The sequence below is a fragment of the Primulina eburnea genome, chromosome 5 (assembly GCF_022965805.1).
Source record: "Primulina eburnea isolate SZY01 chromosome 5, ASM2296580v1, whole genome shotgun sequence".
Lineage (NCBI taxonomy): Eukaryota > Viridiplantae > Streptophyta > Magnoliopsida > Lamiales > Gesneriaceae > Primulina > Primulina eburnea.
This window is the reverse complement of record NC_133105.1, coordinates 6,718,371-6,741,224: the sequence shown is the minus strand read 5'-3', so window position 1 is coordinate 6,741,224 and position 22,854 is coordinate 6,718,371. Positions and strand designations below refer to the sequence as shown.

At 33.0% G+C, this 22,854-nt stretch overlaps 2 protein-coding genes across 2 annotated transcripts; one reads left to right on the top strand and one right to left on the bottom strand.

Annotated features, from left to right (window-relative positions):
* The first annotated feature begins 3,247 nt into the window (after positions 1 to 3,247).
* LOC140831705 (AT-hook motif nuclear-localized protein 28-like) lies at positions 3,248 to 4,285 on the top strand. The gene has a single exon (XM_073195456.1). The coding sequence runs from the start codon at positions 3,281 to 3,283 to the stop codon at positions 4,118 to 4,120; it is 840 nt and encodes a 279-aa protein (XP_073051557.1). The 5' UTR covers positions 3,248 to 3,280; the 3' UTR covers positions 4,121 to 4,285.
* Positions 4,286 to 6,134: 1,849 nt separating this feature from the next.
* LOC140832772 (ubiquitin carboxyl-terminal hydrolase 17-like) lies at positions 6,135 to 17,228 on the bottom strand. The gene is made up of 11 exons (XM_073196943.1): positions 16,587 to 17,228; positions 10,523 to 11,831; positions 10,352 to 10,440; positions 9,824 to 9,909; positions 9,548 to 9,710; positions 9,340 to 9,460; positions 9,091 to 9,248; positions 8,330 to 8,414; positions 8,036 to 8,248; positions 7,116 to 7,177; positions 6,135 to 7,032 (listed from the first exon to the last, which is right to left on the bottom strand). Exons 1-11 carry the CDS (start codon positions 16,895 to 16,897, stop codon positions 6,360 to 6,362), a joined length of 3,270 nt encoding a protein of 1,089 aa, XP_073053044.1. The 5' UTR covers positions 16,898 to 17,228; the 3' UTR covers positions 6,135 to 6,359.
* Positions 17,229 to 22,854: the final 5,626 nt, after the last annotated feature.

The following is a 22,854-nucleotide window of genomic DNA, read 5'->3' as shown; positions in this document are numbered from 1 at the left end:
CATCGCCTCGCCCACTTCACGATATGACTTACACTTTTGACTAGTCTTTCTCAAAAAAAGAAATCAGATGTAACGCGTGAGCCACTCTTGTTATCTACCACACTTTGATCAAGTTGGTGCCACTATAGGCCTTTCAATTGAACCTTTCAATATATATATATATATATATATATATATATATATATATATAATAAAAATCTATCCATTTGTTTGGTAGATCGATCAGACAATGGATTGTAAATCTTAGACTAATTATTTTTTGATACAATGTAATGGATTTTAAACATATTTCAACACGGAGTCATTTCAAATCATTTCTACAAATTTTTTCTTCGAATCTGAATACCGAAGTCCATATCCAATCTAAAATGAGTCATCCTCTTATAGGCAATTCAAGAGAAGTTTTCAACAATTCCTCTAAAAAAAATCTTGGAAATGATATATCATTTGAACCTAATCGGTGTCAAAAGAATCGAACAACTCTACTCGGTTCCAATTCCGGATTATTTAACTAAAAGACCTTTGCTTGACTATTGAAATCTGGCATTCTCAATTTTTACCCTTCGTTTACTTTTTGTATATCCGATACGTTTGAAAGTCATTCTACAAAAAAGAAATATGAAGAATGTCAAAAATAAATAAATAAATAATATTTGATCAGTGTCATTTTTTAAATTATCCCGTTAAATTCCTTACCATGAACTTTAATTGGTGGATTTATAAAGCTAAAGGATTTCAGATTTCTTGGACTATTCCATCGAGTCAACCATGTAATCCAAAATAGGTAGAAAATGGTTGAATGGTGGATGATGATTTGGTCGTATGCATTGAACAAATGACTTTAATGTAAAAGGAATATATATAATTAATTTTGGGCTCATAAAAAGTTAATTGATAGATTTCCATAATATACCATTCTATATGATTTTATTCAAATTTCAAATTAGCAACTGGCTTTTTCGCTTTTAGTATTTTTTTAAAGGTTAGTGTTTTTTTTTTGAAAATTAAACATTCATAACATCAAGTCGGTAAATCTTGAATTACAATACAAGAAAGCCAAGATGGAATATTTCCATCTAGCCAATTTAAATTTGAAGAGCTACTGAATGCTCTATTAGCAAGAAAGTGTGCCACAGTATTGGCCGAACGATGCATGTGTTTGATCGACACAAAATGATTCACGAGGAACATAGAATTAACTTCAAGAGCCAAGACACCCAAGAGCCAGTGTCCAGATCTGGGTTGAGAACTACTCGAACCGTATCACTGTAACAAGATTTGCACAACGATAGCTAAATTTTCGCAGGACTGCTGATACATATGATAAGTGCACACCTATAGTTACTCCTGTGAATCTCTAATTATCAGCACTGATCTAACGTATATCAACGCAAGTCAAAATGCAGCCACTTCATTGATCTGTAATTTATACTCACTGACGGATGAACCTATAAATATATATTATTAAAATTACTAAGACTATAAAATAAATAGTTGAGCTTAGTCCAAAGAAATCAAGAGAGTGGTGGAAAGGCATATGTTGAAGTCGGCATAGACGGCGCAGACAATTTGGACAAATAAATATTCCACATAACCACACCTACTTTCTTTGCTTTCATAAATCACTGATTTTCTATTTATGGGAGGAAATTGTTTAGAAAATAACGAAATTAAGCAATCAAAAAAACTTATGCCTAATATTGATGACTCCAATTTTATAAGTAAAAACAATTTATTAGAAAAAGAAAGTTAGTCTTTTTAGTACACTGATTTGTCTGATTTTGGGTTTTGGTTCATTGAGTTTTCAAAATATGATTTTGGTACGCTAATTTTTATTTTTGAATATTTTGGTTCGGTTGTTGACGTGACATATGATAAATTAACAATTTCGATGTCATATTGGTATTTTCGATTTCATATCATTTTTCAGTGTAACATCAAAAGTACTCGTTATCACATCAGTAATTGGACCATAATAAAAAATTAATATATCAAAACAAAACTTTAAAAATTTAGTGTATCAAAACTCAAAAATTACTATATATTGTGAGTTTTCGGCATATTTTGTAATGATGATACACCATAATTTTTAAATCTCGTCTTTACATAAGATGAAAATTATAGCATCCTACTAAAACATGGTAAGTTCATTGTATTGGAAACCACAAAAATCCAACTTGGTCTCATATAAAATAATTATTATTATAAGATGAAAATGATAGTTATCTACCTACGTTAATATATGTACATGAATATCAATGAGTTATCATTTAATTTTAGATATGAAATCTTTTTCATGTATCATCAGATACAATAGATCTATTATACCTTATCAGTGTTAACATAAATATATATGATAGATGTGCAGCACCACAAAACTTTATAACTCACTCACCGTATCCACCAATAAGGTGGCACTCATCTATTGGATGTGATGAAATATATTTAAATTATACATCTAATATATGAGTGACAGCTCATCAGTGAGCCGAAGATGGACACATTGGATGGTTAGTATATCAAAACTGTATATATATATACTATATTATTAAGTTTGAGATATTTTGAGTAACTAATTGGTTATGATCTATTTTAATAATTATATATATTAATAAAGTGTTAAAATTTTAATGTAAGTCATTTGTAGGTCATAAGTCTTTATTTCTTATGCATCAATTTCTAATTAGGTTTTTGCTTTTTCCGTTCTTCTTCTAGTTATTTTTTTAATTTATATATCAAAATTATAGTATAATCTTTCGCTATTTTTTAAAATTTTATTTAAATATAAATAAAAATATATAGAAAATATTATATGAGCAAGTAACGCTGCACTAGTGTGTGTATATATGTGTGTCTATATATATATATATATATATATATATATATATATATATATATATACTTTTTTTTAATTTTTTATATTTACTATTTACTATTTTATTATAGTTGAGCCTCTAATAATAACTGCTCTACGACTACGAGGACACCGACTTTTTTTCTATTTTATCCTTTCTCATTTTTTTATATTATATTTTTTCTTAACAAATAATATTATATTCACCGTCATAAGGAAACTGCTCACGTGAAAAATAATATTATTTCTTCTCCAAACTAGCCACCGTGAAAAATAAACTCTCTTCTTTATGTTGTGACGTCATTATGTTGTAATATCATGAATATTTAATATATTAGCCACATGTATTCAGGACACACGCAACGCGTGTGCCACGGTTACTAGTATATATAAAAGCTTAGCAAAGGGAAAACAGCCCAAAAAATCATGAAAAGGAAATTATACGGAGAAGAGGAAGATGACAACGGCAAATTCAACGGCATATTTTCCAAACTCCGGCAGCAACCGCCGCTGCTCCACCTCACCACCTCGAGCGCAGCCGTAGAGTTCCTTCCAGTCTCGGAGAGAGAAGAAGAACAAGAAGAAGACAGCTCCAGCCACATTTACAACTCCGCTGTGAGAAAAATATCACAAGTTGGCCATCTTCATCCACCACCACACGACGGCGCAACCATCGAATTAGGTCGCCGTCCCCGAGGCCGACCTCCCGGATCTAGGAACAAAACGAAGCCTCCATCCATCATCTCATCAAAGGCACTATCGGAGCCGTCCATGAGCCCCTACATACTCGAGCTCCCCCCCGGCATCGACGTCATTGAAGCCACCACTCACTTCTGTCGGAAACGGAAGTTATGCCTCTGCATACTCACAGGAAGCGGCACCATCTCAAACTTCACGATTAAACAGCCCTCTACGACCCCCGGCGCCGCCGCAATCACATTCCATGGCCGTTTCGATATTCTCTCGATCTCCGCCACGATTCTTGATCAGAGTGGCATTGGTGTGCCTGGAAATGGGCAATTCATTGTACACGTGGCGGCTGGTCCTCAAGGACAGTTGGTGGGTGGCGTGGTTGTTGGACCCATGGTCGCGGCGACGACCATTTATCTGGTCGCCGGGACCTTTAGTGGCCACTCATTTTGCAGGCTGCAGCCTGATGGTGATGATGAGACGTCCATGAACGGCGGAGGAGAAGATCGTCACGAATATCGGCCTGCTGCTTCCGGCGAGGCGGCGGAGCATTGCCCCGATTGGGTCCCTTTATAGTTATAGTTAGTCTTGAGATGTATGATATCGGCCGCCGCCCATTAAACAACCACCACCCGACCTCACAAAAGCCACTTATTTCTATATCTTCAAATTTTGATTTTGTTTCTTCAAAACAATTAAATTTGTGTACTTTGGAATTACCAATATTATATTTTAAGGTAAATATTTTGTGAGACGGTCTGACATGTCGTATTATGAGATAGATCTTTTATTTAGGTCTTTTTATGTTAAAATTATTTTTTTTAATTTGAATATTAGTAAGATTGACATGTCTCATAGATAAAGAGTTTAAAAAGGACAAGCATTGGGTATTGGACGTCTCTTAATTATCGCTGTGCTTGTTCTTTCTTTTGATTAAAAATATCTTATACCAAAAATATCTTAAATCTGAGCTTCAATCGAAAGTGATTCTTTTGTTTTTCATAATTTTCACGTATTCTCACTTTTTTGTATTAACTCAAAATGTTAATTTCTTTTGATAAATCATAATTTTATAAAAAAAAGTAGCTATTTGGTAAAATTATTATTTTAAAACAAAATAATATTTATCAATTTTATTATTAACATATTTTTTAAAAGAATTCAAAATAAAAAACAAAAATGGATATAAAAATAATTTTAATATTATATATATATATATGTGTGTGTGTGTGTGTGTGTGTATATATATATATATAACATGAAACATCATAAAAATTATTATTCTTAAGGTAAAATTTAGACTTATGTTTTGGAGATAATAAAATTGTTGGTTGTTTCAAGCTCTAGCTGGACAATTCTAATTCAAGCAATTAATAGATCTGGTCGGACTGCCACTTTAAATAAGATAATGTTGAAGTCCAATAATTGTCTCTATTGGATAGAGCGATCAAACCATGATGTTTGAGTTGTTATGCGGTTTAAAAAATTTGAGTTGCACCATTATCATGGACTATACTTTTAAGTAAAGCAGCAAGTTCTTGCTGACAAGAACTTTGTTATACTTCTTTGGATACTCAAAAATCATATATCAGTACCAGATCTGAAACATTTGACAATCAAATATCATATATTAATACCATATTTTTATTGTTTTGCATCGATTTCATCCGAGAAAAGACATGTGAGCTCAAAGAGCACAAACATATTTTGTTGTGTGTCATGGAGTGTAAACACTTCAATTTTTTTTTTTTTTTTTGACAAAAACTGCATGCAAATTTGAGTTTGAGTACAAAAATTCAAAGCAAATTTTCCAATACAAACATCTGTCATCTGACAATAATGTACGCTGCATGAGAAGTGCATCTTGTTCTATAATAGTAAGGATTTAGCAATCCGGACTACACTTCTTGATTGTCATATTAATGCATGGGACACAAGTTACGAATAAATAATAATAAAATCAAAATACGTTTTATATTTCTCAAAATAATTTTCACATACCAATAACTTTCTTCATCTCTCTGACTTATCTCTTGTAAATGTAATAAAAGAATTTGACTGCCTAGAGAAGTGACCGTGGAATGTCGATACTCCAAGGACAAATTCACCTAAAATATATGGCATTGAAACTTTAAAAAAATCTACAGATTTGAAATATTCTTTATTTCAGGCATAATGCTTCTATTTTTCCAATGCTCCTATTTATAATTACGAGGACAAGGACAGATGACTTCAGGATAAACACATTTCAATTCCGTGTATGTTTTTTATACGGATTTAGAAATTCAATGAAAATATCAATTAACAAACAATTTTTCCATTTTACCGTATTAAATAAGTGCTTAGCTTTCTAATAATTAGTTAATTATAAGATCTCATATTAATAAAAACACAATTTTTTGTTAAATATGGATACATGTTTATATATTTGAGACAAATGAAAAAAGAAAGATGCCGTATTATAACTGAGACGACGGGAGTATAATTCATAATATGAAAGATACACAACTTTGGAACCAAAGTTCAATATTAAATTGAAAAGGTGTCTTACTAAAAAAAAATTATGTAAATTCAACTACAAAAAGAAAAGAAATCACAATCAGCATCAATTATGGATGCGATATTTATTGAGATAAAAAATTATATGAACATTATATATATTGTGTATAAAAGGAAGAGTCACAAAACGAGGGACGGCTCAAGCTATAATGCCTAGTTACATACTTAAATACATGCACTGATGGCTCTCATTTCTCCCGTCCCCACGAACTCATAGTCCCCCTTGTCTCGATGCAAGAAAGTTTGATCCGCTCTTTTATCGAATGGATCTTCTTAAATGTACACTTCTCATGTTATCCCGAGAGTTCATGCATCCTACTACTCTATTGGAGTCATTCTCCCTACTACAATAACAACTAATATTACTGCCAACTAACCTCGTTTGTGGGTTGGGGCACGAGAACGAATCTCTCCTTTTCTCGTTTGAAACTGAGCCTTTGGAACTTGATTTAACAAGATTAGAACCACTAGTCTCGGTATCTGAAGAGTAACGGTCCAAATCAGAAAGCGGTGAGTGCCTTGTATACAGAGGAGATGGAGACAATGACGGAGACGATGTGTCAGAATCTGAAGAGCTTCTCCAAGATTTATTCAAGTGGTTTCTTAGATCCCCCAGCATTTGGTCGAAGCTGTCATCGGTGCTTGTGGATTCCCTGTTACTGCTCTCAGTGCTATAGGATCCAGCATCAGAGAAGACAGAGGAAGAATTGTCACTTAAGGCATCCTCTTCCGAATTAGCCCGAGTCAGCTGATACCTCGAGCAATGCTGGTAAAAGCAGTCATTGCAGGTCTGACCATTCAATTCGCATGTGGCGAAATCCCATCGGTCAGCTTGATGGAATTTACACCTACAAGTATGATTTTGTACTTTTCTAGTCTCACGAGGAACCATTGCACTCTTTCTCAGTTTCGGATAACGAGGAGAGCACCTATCAAGGAATTTGATCCAGTTAGGGGGAAGACCGATGCAACATAGAGATTAACCAAATGTTAAGAGTCTTATACATCTTACCTCGCATAAAAAAGCATGTATGCAGCTGTCGACAAAACCTTTTCAAGTCCTACTGTTTGGACCTATAACCATAATAAACATGAATCATAATTGCAATGTAAATAATTCGGTGTCTCAAAGCCATGATATAAAGACTCTCTAAAAAAGACACATGGTATAAAGAACTAAGAAAATATAGCAGAAAGGCAAAACAGGATGGAAAGTTTGGAGAAAAAAATCTCTCCGTCGAATAGGAAATGACGAAAGTCATCCTGCTATGAGCACATCCACCTAAAAAGTCTAGCGGGTTATGTTCTTACCCAATGGGATTGATGTTTCTCGCATACATTTAAACAGAATCGATACATCATCTTCTACAGGAAAGTTAATCAGTTCTTTGGTTGTTTGGTCATGTGTCCTCAGAGACCCCTCCATTCATGAGATGGATAAGTTCCAAGGCAGATATTTTTCTAAACTACGCCTAGTTTTAGCCATCAGAATATACATATGAAGCAAACAACTAAAATAATGGTATAAACAGCAGGATTCCGTATTGCATAGGTGGAGTCACAGCATAAGCACTAGTAGCAACCGGTCGCAGGTGTACCGAGATTTCAGAACCGTATTTTTACTTACCCTTCACAGGGCCAAGAGTCTTCTGTTTTATTTAAATTTGATGGGTTTGTAGTAGAAAAGGTTGGAAACAAGGATGGTTCCTCAGGGGGAAATGGAACTAAATCATAAAGCCTGTCGATTCTCCACTAACACAACTTATTGTTCAAAGTAAAATCAGTTAAATTCTAACATATTGGCTCAATTCAGGGGTTCAGAAGGAAAAATACATAAATTCCTTGATAAAATATTGATATATAACCGAGCAACCAGAAAACAGATGCTGCAATACAGTGAAAAATGTTTAGAACTTGTTAGGAAGAACTCACTGTCGTGTCATCAGCTTTGAACCACCTTCCCACATTATTCTTTAGGTAACACACATAGTGACCAGAAAATGTGGCATTCATAGAATCCAAGTGAACTACTACCCCATAAAGCCGATAAATTGGGGATTTGTCACTAGTTCCACTCATATATGGAGCTAAATTCAAAACCTCAGGGAACTTGACTACTTTATTCAGCTTCCCATATTGACCTGACTGCAATGGCAACAACGACAGATGTAAGCAACCATTTACCCCTAAACAAAGAAATTAAGTACATATTTTATTCCTAGATACCTGAAATCTTTTCAGAGCAACAGTGAGAACATTAGGAGCCTCCAACACCCTCAACTTCTTTTTGGCCCTCTCGTAGGATTTGCATCTGCCAAAAATAATACAAGTAATTCATTGTCACTCAAGTCTATCATCTCAATTTGTCCCAATATACTGGAGAAGTCTTTCATCAAATGAAAATTACTAAGAATATCAATTTCCTTGTTCGGTAATTGATCAAAATGACGCAACTAGTTGGAGAAAACATGAATTTTCAAGTTTAATTTCAAACTGTGTCCGTGAAGACTGAAAAATATGGAGAAGCTATCGGAAAAAACTTGGCAAGCCGAATTGTTTGTGAACAAACTTGTAGCAGGAAAGATAAAGCTGTGTAAGGCATTTAAGATCCCAATGTCTTCAATTCCTTGTGTTTCCAAGTTCATTTACCAGAGAGAACTAAATAAAGACCGAACTACCAAAAAAATAGATAAAAGTGCCCTTTATCAATCCCCCCATTTTGTCAAATCCTTAATGATATAAGCAAATTCAGTGAAACAGTCATGCTTCTAATAAAAAACATACTGGGAAATCAAAATGCACGAACCACCAAAATTTACTTTGTTGCACCAAGTAGTTGTTGGAGCTCATGATGTTAACATTGTTACCTAACTAGACGAAACTTTTTGGAAAATATTCTCATCGTTGAAAATGGAAACGTGGACATCCAGAAGATAGCAGGACATTTCATAGAAAGAAAAGTGAGTATAGTAAACTGATAGTCAGACCTGCCACAGTGGTATTTATTTTCACCATCCAAAATCTCTGAGCGAGTGAACTGATGTAGAGCTTCTTCTACAGTCCCAATATCTCCTCCTATCTCAATTGAGAGATCCATTATTCTTTCATGTTGTTCTGATTTACCTCCGCATCTCATGCACTCAATCTGCATTTGATCCACACAACACAAACCAAATATTAATCTACTAGATAAAGCCTGCAACACTAAAAATATTCAAAAGATTCATCAAAATAACCTTTGAACGGAGGTACCCTCCAAATGTGAGCCCAACCAGAGTGGTTTCTTCATTCAAAGTGTTTGGCTTGTTAAACCTAGCTTCTTTAAGGTGTACAAATTGCATTGCATCGATAGCATATCTGTGGAAAGCAAGTCCACATGTACTTGAGGACTAATGAACTACAAAACCATGAAAGAGTCTATTCGGCTAAGCAACAACAACTCACCTGAGAAATTCGTGAGCATCTTCCTCCCTCCCATGACCCAAATGGCTTCCCAGACGCTCCATCTGAGACAGCACAGGGGCAGGAGACAGAGGAGAATTTCCTTCTTTGGCCTTCTTAACTAGCAACTCAAACTCACAGGTGAAGCACCATCCTCTCTTTCCACCTGATACAACGCACAAAATTGCATAAAAAGTTAAAAACAAAAAACAGGAGACTTGAGTATAAAAAAATCACAGTTAATGGGAAAAGAAAACAATAAGCATGGAAACGACTTACAAGTTTTAGAATGAAGTCCCTGTAGAAAATAAGCTGTGAGGGGTGGCGTAAACACCAGACACTGGAGTACAGCATTTGCATAACAACTGCAGGAAACTCGGACAAAAGAAAACTCTCAAGGGGTATTAATTTTTAATAAAAATAATGATAATGATGGTATCAAAGGCCTGTCAGAAGATGAGACCGACAATAAAAAATTTATAGAAGGCCCCAAGAAATCACATATACACAAGCCTGAGAGAGACTAGTTTTTCAAGCAACTAATCAGAAGTCATAAGCCAGAATATAAAACTAAAGATATAACACAAAATGTTCAGCATATCACAAAATGTGGCAAACTCTACGATTACAGATAGGTTTGACACAATGCGGCTCATCATTTAATACTAAACATAGTAATTCATAGTGCGAAAAATGTCACAAGACATATTTACTGCTATTCAAGCCAAAATATTGAACAATGAAAAACCAAGAACGCATAAGGTTTTATGTTCACGTTTCAATTTACAACGCTATGTTGAAAATTACCTATTCCCACAATTTATGAGTCCGCAAGGGCGTAACTCAACCTTGTTCCAGTTGTAAAGTTGTACAAAGTGTTCATATGAAAATGAACCCTGTAAAATTGAAATCACGTCACAGTTCTCATGGCACGAGGGAGGCGGGTGATTAAAATGATGATGGAAGCTTCAAACATACCTCGTATATTCCTATAGATCCACTTTTAGAACCCAAACAACTATGCTTAATGAAGTTAGAAGCTTGAATTTGGTCCACCACTCTACTTGTTGGCGCATTAACACCAATTTTAGCATTGTTCACATCACAACCTCGGTCACTTCCATTTTTCACAGACTGCACGTCCAGAATAGCATGCTTCCTGGTGCAGCCATTAGAAGGCATATCAGTTTTAGAATTTCTGAGGGTCAGAGAATCATTTACTCGACATTCCACATCATCTGAATTAGCAAATGTCCTATCAATTTTACTCCTCGAAATTTTAGGATCCAAATATTGCAAGCCACGTACTTCCACAACATCTTTCTTTGGTGCATGCCCTTTAAATTCAGAATCTTTATGTTCAAGACAAGTACCAGAAAAGGAGGATTTAGCATCTTCCATCTTTGAGCTCCATCCAGGAGAAGTTTTTTTAACATTAACATGGATAGGCACTTGGTAGTTCAATAAAATTTGTCCTCTGGACATCAAATCTGTATTTCCCTTCTCTGATAGTGCAGCGTCATATGTTGGATTTGTGGCCATAGATGTAGGACTGAGAGTATCTGCCATGACTTTGTTCATGCTAAAACTGAGCACTTCCATGTGAGCATCACTTCTACCTGAAGAGGAAAAACAAGAAGAACAAGAATTTTGATCTTTTTTAATGCACAATTCATCGGGTGCATCAATGTTAGATCTAATGGGTTCAACTGTTGCCTCCCAAAAATCAGAGGAAGGTGTAGAAGGTTCAGAAAGTGAAAGTTCTTCAGATCTTGAAGCATCACAGCCCGATGAAATTGAAGATTCTGATAGCTCATCTACATCCATGCAACCAGATTTGAACTGAAGAGAAACACCAGGTGCAGCAACATCCTGTACAAGATTGGCCGAACTAGATTGCTTGGACGAGAGGGGCTTGACTGCCTCAAATTGAATGGAGTCATTCAAATTGCTTGTTGAAGCAATAGGCCTGTCACTCAAAATGGCAGATGAAGTTTGCTCATCAGGAAGTGAGTCAACTAATGCCTCGTCGATATTACCAATTTCTTTCCGATTATATTTGTTTGTGCTTGAATTGTCATTCTTCCCATTGAGCAGATGAACAGAAGGATTATAAAATATGTGGTCTCCAGATGATGAAGGATTCCTCGAAGCAATCCCATTCAAATAGTCGCTGCTTCGAAACTCATCTTCATTAAGGAGCACCACATCGCTCCGGTGAGAGGAAAATGAACTGCATTCATCCTTGTGACCTTGTCGCCAATGAATTATTTGACATTTTCCAGAGCTGCAACCAATTGTAATGTATTTATAAATGCAACAATAAAGCACAATGTGAAATAAGACTGCATGGGAAACTGTAAAACATACACATCATCAAAGTTTAAACATGCTACACGCAAACATAATGAAGAATAGTGGCATGGTGACTACTACATTCCAAAATTAGCAGCAGTCTCTCCTGTGCATGATAAAAAGTAGCCATCCTAACATCTTAAATATTGAACCACCATGGACTCATGATTAAATACTAATATGTTATCCTTAACAAAGAGACAACCTATTGCCAAGTACACAAGATTAATTGATAACATTGAATAACAACATTGCATTAGAGTTATGTGCATGCAATGCCAGGTCAAGAATCAGTTAATATCATGGTTAAGCATTTCCGACACCTATTCATTTAATATTCATTATACAACACCCTTCCGTACATAATCATCATGTTCATACACAGCTTTATTTAACATACCCTCACACAAATTTAATCTGTACTTTTTTCCTCTTTCTTTCCTATGCTTCCGAGAGAATGAAGCTTCTAAGCTGCAGGTATATCATGAAGAGAACAACACACAGTGTATCATCACTTGCGCCCTCGATTAACATGTCTATATCCTCACTCAACTTCATTTAAGATACTCTAGAAGTGTCATAATCAATGCCATATATGTGGCATCTCCTTACCATTGTCAGAAAAATGACACCGGATTTTCTGAATCGAGAATAGCAAACTAAGATTTTTCAATCACTTGTAGACCTAAAAATTACTCACAATGGTTCATAAGATTGATGCATATATTGTTTGTCAGCACTTCTTATGCTGCGAATATATTAAGCTATCATAGCATAGAATGACAAATCACGTCAACACCAAAACTACAATATCTGTGTGTTAGAGTGAGCATTGTCATTTAAGAGTGACTACCACAGTTATATCATTATCCATATACATGATCAATTAGGAAAATTACTCGAATATGAATATAAATTTAACTAATCATCTCGTCACAACAAATCAATAGAGTATGGCGTATGCAAGTCCACTTTATAATGAGAAGGCATATTTAATTGATATTTTTCTAAGTTACGTTGGAAAGACATTAACTTCTTATTTTACATATTTTTTAAGTCTGAATGGAAAAAAATCAAATCAGGAGATTTTTAACCATAAAAACGAAGAATCGCCCAGAAGATCCCATATATTCACTCACTTCCAAATCTAGTGAAATAAAAGGGCCATATTTTAATATTCCATCACCAAAAACATTGGGGGTAGGAGCTCTTATTTCTGATGGAGTTCGTACAGGAGCAGCCTCCAAAACTCGTGGAGATATGCAATTGTAAAAACCACATTATATTGAGTAATTATATGAAAAGGCCCTACCAATGTTAGAAAGCCAAATGTCGATAAAGTCAATGTCTAATAAATGTTTCTTCACAGGAAATTGAAATTATAATCATTACAACATAAAACTACAAGGAAAAAACCAACTTGCTGGCTCAATAAATTTAGAGACAATGACTAGAATAGTAATATAATGTTTGGTTTGATAAACCATTAGAAAGTTATATGAGAATAATAAAAGAAGGTAGCATCTTATAAGCCTAATCTTCCACGATATAAAGTGTAAGGGTATGTTAGGTTGCATTGAGTGATTGATGGCATAAACTATAAGGAATTCCATATGATGGGTTCAAAAGTAAAATGAGTGAATTGGTTGTATGCGTCACCGACTGGATCAACCAAAGATAACCAAAAAAGTAGCATTTCGTCACAAATTATGCTCCACTGAGTCAGCTTCATTAATTTTATTTTGATAATAAACTTCAATTACTAATTGCTTGTCTTTATCTTTCCCATTACCCTTTTCCATCTTTTTTTATAGGAGACGAAATTGTGTTAATAAAAGCATATTTTTGTTTGTTATCTTTCCTATGGCCCTTTTTCATCTTCCACGTGTTCGTTTGGCAAAACCGTCATTCTCTACTCCATAAACTCTTCATTATATTTCCTCTCCGATCATTTTAGCAACAAGTCAAATGGTTAACTAGAGCAAGCAACATTTATGGAAGTTTGCCTAATAAAACAACATTTATGTTTCTCCTTTTCCTGGAAAAGAGGAGCTTGTGGTTGCGAGTAGCAATGACCAAGGGTAAAAATTCAGAAGCATTGAGAGTGCTGGCGAGACAAATGAAGACGGTGCAGATGGTATTTTGGAAGATCCGATCTGCCGACCTTCTCTTGTGAGTTGTAAAATTTCCCAGCATAAATAGTTCCAAGAAAAGTTCATATTTTCCAATGTCTTTCAAACACAAAAAAAATATTTTTGCTATGCCACATCCACCAAAACCAATAGCTTCACCATTATAACAACCACCCCCATCACGCCAAATCACCATCACCTCTCATTTTTTATATTTTTAGTCTCTACTCCAGTTTTTATGTTTCAAAACTTTAAACAATGCCCTCTGAAGCAATGATTCCTGGTGCTATCAAGTATCACCATCCTATAGTCAGTACCCATAGTCAAGGCTCACATACAGCCTTTTGTTGTCTAGCTTTTGCCTCCACACCTACGTACTATATTATAAGTAAGACAGTGATGTGAGGTTGGTCATAGAGCAATACGACGTCAACTAAGTTATTGGGGCCTTAATCCATCAATTATCCCACTTTATTGGTCACATACATCATGAGGCATCAACAATATGTTGCATTATTAGGGGTATGAATTTGTTTTTGGCTTAACAAAAATGGTATACATAAAGGGATATGCAAAATTATTTTATGAATCGCTACTCGTCACGTAAACCAAACACAACTTAACACAAGGGTGCTAGCTCGTAGGTTGACTCTGATTTATGAGATCAATAATTTGAATCAAATAGTTATGATTCACCCACTTAACAATGAACCATAAATAACGAGGGTAAATACAGGCAAAACAATTTTAGCAAATATAGAGTTATTTATTTAGTATAAGTACAGCAGGTTCACATGAGATTTCTACCAACAAAACATTTAAATCTTCAGCCAGAGCATCCTCTTTTTTTGTGGCAAGTGATATTTGTAAATCATGCCAACCAGATGACAAACACATCGTAAAATACAAAATTAATCAACCTAGAGGGAAAAGCACTCACATTCTTAGCAAAAAAGAAGGATCATTCAGTCATCACTAATGCGTGCTGGCCATATGTCATACATACTCAAATTGTATAAAAGCAATAAAGCATATTATTTCAGGAAATTTATATGTGTTTTATCCTTATTCCCTGGGATTTAATGATCAATATTTATAGGATCACTAACCCTTCAGACAAGTAAACTAATAGAGAAGAAATAACATGATATTGAAACTAGTTCCATTGGGTAGAAAGTTAGCTGTGTGGCGTAAATGTGGAATAAACCGGAAACAGCGTGCATTACACTGGTAAGGGTTTGTGTAAAGTTGAACGATATTTATTATTAATAATAATAATAATAATAATAATAATAATAATATATCAAATGATTGAATTGTGATACGACAAGACAAATATTAATTTGTTTTTTTATTCTTTTATTTTAAATAATAATATATCAAATGATTGAATTGTGATACGACAAGACAAATATTAATTTGTTTTTTTATTCTTTTATTTTAGTGAGTGTCGAGATGCTTGCAAAGGAGTACTTACTCCTCATTAACAGTCGCTTTCCTTGCAAAATCATTTTTTATTATGTCTGTTTCCTATTTAATAAATATTTTCCATTTATAAACAGGATATGAGTAAACTTTTCAACACCTGCTTCCACTTCAAGGTGGATTTTAGGCAAATGACCAGCGAAAAGATCACATGTGGTTCCCTGATCCAAAATATAAGTCAATTATTCTTCAATCCTTTTTTAACAGTTGCCATTTGCAAGAGTACAATTATAAACGGAAATAGTTTGAAAATCGAGATGATTACCCAACTCGAAAAAATAAATTTTTACACATTTGGTTGGCATGAGTGGCTGTGTGCGTTTAAGCCCAAAGCATAAATTACTGAAACATGATTATGTGTGTACCGAGATAAAATTGCTGCATAGATTGAATCATTCCACAACAAATTTACACTAGTGGGGAACGATAATGTTGATTCTCTTCAAGAAATGTATGTGAATTGCACTCATCAATACACACAAAAGTTCCTGTGCCAAGCCACAACTTGATGTACTTGATAGATAAAGGCTCACATACAGATGAATTTAGGCATTATTTAAGCAAAGAAAACATACTGTAATGAATAACTAGGAAATGGAAATGCAACAGCAACCTAGTATTATTGGCTTTATTTTAATAGCCCGCCAACATTAAAAGATACAAAACAATTTGACATCAATCCATAATTCTCTCTCTTAAAAATCCCATCTTTTATGAAGCATCCAAACCCAGTCACAGAGTCGCTGCTGTAACACAGAAACTGCCTCAAATTATTTTAATATGAAATTGACCATTTGAAGTTAAGCTCACCCAGGAGAATCAGCAGACAGTGTGATAGATTACCATCCTAGATTAAAACTATGCAAAGTAAATTAACCTAATAACATTTTCTCTTATTGATTCACCGTTTAATTTGCCACAAAACAGTCAGAGAAACCAGAACTTCACATGCTTCTTTGTTTTTGAGCCAGATTTAACCAGGAAATTCGTGCACCAAGACAAAATATAAGGAGAGACAAGCTAAGTGATTTTTAAAAAATCCAAAATTTGGGGCTGGTGAACCAACGTACCAGTAGTGAACAGCTTTACATCTCTTGCAACGAGTTGTAGTCGGACTAAAGCAGACCTCACACTGATACTGGAATTGTCGTTGGGGAGACGATCCCGGCGCCATGGCTAATGGTTCCTCCTCATAGCCGCCGAAAGTAGCTACGACCTCGTGCTCGGCCCTAGCTGTTTCCTCCGATGCCAAGGCCAATAGCCTCTTGATCTCCTGCCTTCGTGCCACCGCGCGCCGCCATTTCCGGCGGGCAACGAACCACCCAACCACCACCACCACCACACTGGACAACCACCACCCTAGATCCGCTCCCAAAAGCATTTATTCATAAACAGCAATGATTTACACAGCTTCCAGAAAAACACGATTCCTCCACTGTCATCGATTACATTCCCCAACCCTAATGGCTAAAAAAAAAAACCCCCCGCAACAAATGATCCCCCAAATACCATCGATCGAGAGATTCTCTCCAGCACAAGAAACAGAGCAAATTCTGGAAGAAATCACTCCAACCCAGATCCTAAGATCGAGATTTGAGGGCTTTTCTTCAAATCTTGATAGAGAAATTTTGTCCGGAAGGAAAGTATACAACAAAAAGGTAAGAAAATTATTGTACTTCGGAAATTATATCCTGTTGGGCTATATTTTCTCAATTAAGAACAGTATTCTTTTTATTTCTCAACTAAGCACATTATTCTAAATTAAACTAAATGATTAAGGCATATAAGTACGTTTGAATGGAATAAAAAATAATAATATCAATTTTGGAATAGAAAAAAAGAAAATGAAACGAGAAATTTATTATATTTATGTGATTAATATCAAATAAAATGAAAATACAAAAACTTGTGCGAGACCGTGCATCTCTTATTTGAGTTATCTATGAACAAATATTAATTTTTATGCTTAGAGTATCACTTTTTATTATGAATATCGGTATGGTTAACTCGTCTTACAGATAAAGATTCGTGAGACTGTCTCAAAAGAAAGTCACTCAAATTGAAAATTGTGTTGTGAAATAATAACTAATTTTATTTAATTTTGAAATATTATTATTAAATGATAATTTTAATATTATTATTATTTTCTTATCTTTTATTTTTATCATCAGATAATAATCATAATAATAGTTTTACGTTTATTGTTCTTATAAAATTATTGTTATCATTTTATTATTAATATTATTTTTGCTACTATTTGTGATGTTTATTAATTTATTATTAATATTAATTTATTATAATTATTTATAAACAAAGATATATTTATATTATTAAAATATTCAAAAATTAAAAATACAGAATATGTGGCAATAATAAATATGAAAAATAAATAATAAGACAGTTTAGAGGATACATGGATGAACTCAATCTAAATGGTAGGAATACATGTTCTCATGTTCGAGTAGGTCTCTTGTGAGACGGTCTCACGAATAGTTTACTGTGAGACGGGTCTACTCTATCAATATTCACAATAAAAAGTAATAATTTTTCATTGATAACCCAAATAAAAGATATGTATCACAAAATATGACCCTTGAGATCATCTCACACAAATTTTTCCTTCGTATTCAACATAATAATCATTCATATTGAAATGAGTATTTTCATTCCAATGAAGAACCAAGCATGAAAATGAGAACGAGATTGGAATTGTCTATTTCATGCCCAAACTACGAATCATGCAGTTAAATAGTATTACTGGAACAAATTTTATATTGTTTTTAACTCAAATTATAAAATAAAATTTAAATTTAGAATATTAATTATTAAGTAAATTCTAATAAAATTTATTTATCTAGGACCGGGGGCAAACACAATTAAATGTTGGGATTTAATGGTTTATTTTTTATTTTTTAATATATATAGTTTTATATATTATACACTCGTCATGGTCACTATTATATTTATCAATGAGATGATAATCATCTATTAAATATAATGAAATATATCTAAATTGTATATTTAATAAATAAATATTACTTTATTGATTGACATAAAAATGATCACGATAATCAAAATTATATATATTCCAAAATCACTTCGATCCGACTACTAAGTCCAAGTAAAGAACCTGTCAACAAAAGCCGTGTGGCATAAATTTTATATATATTAAAATATTTATATTTAAATTTATATTAAAGTGTTCTTCATAAAGTTTGAAAAAGGTATGACAATATTCTGTTCCAAAAAACTAAAAGTCCTATACGACATGGTCCCCGATTGAATTTTTGTATTTGATAAAATTGTCATTTTGTTCCGTAAGTTGATTTATTTTGAATTTTAAGTAAGGTAACTTGTCAAAAGTTCGATTTTCATTTAAGAATTGGGATTGTTTTTGGTTTTGGCTTTTTTTTTTTTTCCCAAAACCACTAAATTCATCGAATATTACTTACTTGACGCCGATACTCTCATACGTCGTTCATGTGACAAAAATAAAACTTAAAATATACACATTAAATATATATAAATAAAAATAAAAGAAAACTGGCAAATTTTCTCCCACTCATTTTGAAGTATTGAAGTCTTTTTACTTTATTTTTCTCTTTTTTATATGATGAATTTTAGTCAGAGTAATATGTGTTTACTCCTCGTTACATATGTTACGTATGAAATAATCAATTTCAAATAAACTATATTCGATGAATGTAGTGGTTTCAAAAAAAAAAAAACCAAAACCAAAAAAATCCTAATTTGTAATTTTCCCTTTGTATTTCTATAATTTTCGACAACAATAATTAAATATATTTAAGTATATATATAAAGATTATATCCAAGTCAAATTTTCCATGATACTCAGTTTGAGCTCAAAAAAATTGAACTTTAGAGTGTGTTTGGTTGAATGAATTAAATAAGGATAGATTAATAGTCAAATATTTATCGTTAAAATTTTAAGTTGTTTTAATAATCATTTTGACCCGGTTTAAGATCCAATTTTATGGATAACTATTTGATTAATAAAATTGGATCTTAAACCGGGTCAAAATGATTATTAAAACATCTTAAAATTTTAACAATAAATATTTGACTATTAATCTATCCTTATTTAATCCACTCAACTAAACGCACCATAAAAGTAATGTCAAGTGGATTTTGAGCTTTGATGTGTCAAACTTGATATCCATCCAACAGTCAAGCTGTTTTTTATTATTAATTTTTTTCAGAAAATCTTCATTGAATATTTTGTACACAAAAAACTATCATAAAATACATAATTTATTTAAAATATTTTGATGACTTTCTATCGACTAAAATTTCAACATGAACGTTTAAGTTCGAATAACTCGTGAACTATTTGAATAGAGATCGAGCTCAAACATAGTCTAAGCTCATTTATTCCTCCACAACATATTTTTTTATGAAAGAAGACACAACTAGTTCACCTTTAGCTGCAATCTTCCAAATTAGTCCAATTCAAACTCCATTAATTTTCTTATAAAAAAAAACCCAACTTTGGATAAAGTTTATATTGTTTTTTTTTCCAAAATATCCTTTCCAAACATATTCTTAAAAAACAACATTATGATCGATTTTTCTTTTTACTCGGTTAAAAAAATTTGAAATTTTTTTTTCATGTAATTTTAATTTATTGATTAACATATATATAGTCAATATTTTAATTTCGTATTTTTGTATTGAGTGGGTCTCATATGAGACCGTCTCACGGATCTTAACATGTGAAACGGGTCAACCCGACCGATATTCACAAAATAAAAGTAATATTCTTAGCGATAATAATTTGTGAAGTTCCAAAAAGGAGTTTGCGATGAGAATTTTCCCCAACAAAATTATTGTATGAAAAATATTATATATACACACACACACTGTTCACTTTCAAACATTTTGATCTTAATCATGGATATATATTCATATAAAATTATGTGATATGTTTTGTGAATTATTTTCTGCTGCACAGAGATGTGTGGGTATGAAATGAGATAATATTCTTACGACAATGCCCATTTAAAGTTGAATATTTATCATGAATTTTTTTTATGAAATCGTCTCCTGAATCAATTTTGTGATACTCATCTGCAACCAAACTTCAACTATGAAAAATATGAATTTTTATTCAACAATATTATTTTTTACTTTAAATATGGATATAGTCGACCCGTCCCACTGATATAGATATGTGAGACTGTCTCGACAAAAGTAATATTTTATTAAAACATGCAATGTCCATATTTTTGGTTGACTCACATAAAGATAAATATCAATCTTTAGATTCTATGTTAAAGAGAGGATGAAATTTCCAAATGGGGCACGAAGATTTGAGTTGTATACAAGATTTACTCGCCATTATGAGAAAATTAAATGTCAGTTACCATATATATTTGTGTAATATATTTCTATAAAATAATAGTACCTCATTCCAGAGATCATAAAACATGGGAAAAGTAAACTTGATTTTTAATTATTTTTTATTGTTTTTTATATAGATTTAAGAAATCTTCCACCACATATTTTAGCGCTACGCAAGCAATATAAAATATTTTGATATTTGTTAGATTTTAATTTTTTTTTTTATTTTGAACTTTTGAAATACGGTAAATATATTGTACCTAAAGATCATATGGAATAATAGAAGTTGCGTGACTTTCCAGCATGTAGGAATCATTCGTCCGAATAAAATTAAAGCCGAATGTAATTTATATGAAAACATTGTTCTTTGAAATTTTGGTTTTTATTTATTGTCTCGTGAAGTGTGCACTTCTTCTGTGTTTTATTCTTTTTCGATGTTGAAAATCGTATCTGCAATCATTCAGTGTATATTGAATGAAATTCTGAACTAATGCAATAGTCAGCAAATCACGTGTTGAATTCAAATTCTACCAACCCAAAAAACTAGTGTCCATTAGGTTAATTTCCCGATTTGGTCAGTTTGAGAAGTTAGACCTTACGTCAACGCACGTTGAGGAAGTTGAGACACGATTCATGATCATTGATCGTGGAGATGGGCATAATCATTTGAAAGAATTTGAAACAAAAGCGAGGATGAAGGTCAAAAAAGTCGACACAATCTCATCAACACAATGCTCTACAACAAAAGCTTTTGCAAATTTTATCGATTCTAGTATTTCATGTTTTCATTGTCTTAATTTATTTAATTTATTCCTTCAGATTTTTTAACTCCATTTGTAACATTATCATCACAATTCATAATATCACAATTAAATAAGTTAAATAAGTTGTTGTTCATGGATTTCTTTTGTAGTTTCCAATTAAAATCCTACTTTAAATTCTTAGTTTGTAGTTTACAACAAACAACTGATTTGGAGCTCACATCGTTTGATTTGAGAAGTTGGATTTCACAACTTAGGCACCATTTTGTGCATGCCCACAAACTTTATGTGCAAACAATTTTGACATGCATAGTGAGGCAATGACTATGTTGGCGATGAGAAGCGTGAGCATCGAAGTTCGGATTGTTGGTTTGAAGTGTATTTGGACCGAAGGTAACACCAGTGAATTTTAGCGTAGAAAGGTTGAGATTTGAGTTTGTACGAAACAAAGAAAAATATACAAAAGGCAAAGATGTGAAACAAAAGAGACGACGAAGATCATAAAAGTCGACACAATCTCATCAACAACAAAAGCTTCTGAATTTTTATTTTATTTTATTTTATTTTATTTTTCTATCGATTTTAGTATTTGGCAAAAATTTGTGTGAGATAATCTCACGAATCATATTTTGTGAGACGGATATCTTATTTGGGTCATCCATGAAAAATTCTTATTTTTTATGCTAAGAGTAATATTTTTTATTGTGAATATCGATAGGGTTGACGCGTCTCACATATAAAGATTCATGAGACCTTCTCATAAGAGACATACCCTTCAGGTTTTCATTATTTTAATTTATGTAGTTTATTCTTTTGGCTTTTTCAATTCTAGTTATAAAAATATTATAATAATAACACAATTAAATCAGTTCTTGTCCATGGATTTCTTCTGTAATCACCGTCAAATTCCTCATTTAAATTCTTAGTTTAATGGCTTACCAAGAGAGTTATAACAAACAACCAATTTAGGACGCACATCGTTTGAATTCATAAATCGATTTCACCACTTTAACACGATTACGTGTATGAAATTTCATGCAAACATCACGATAGTCATGTAAATCACACTGATCAAACTCAATGTGACAAGCTCGTCCGAGAAGGTATTGATAGAAATAATCGAACTCCTAATCATTGACCAAATATTCACCTACTCTACCAACTCGAGCATCTGTTAAATTCTCCTCCGTGTGTTTCAATTAACATATGCATATAA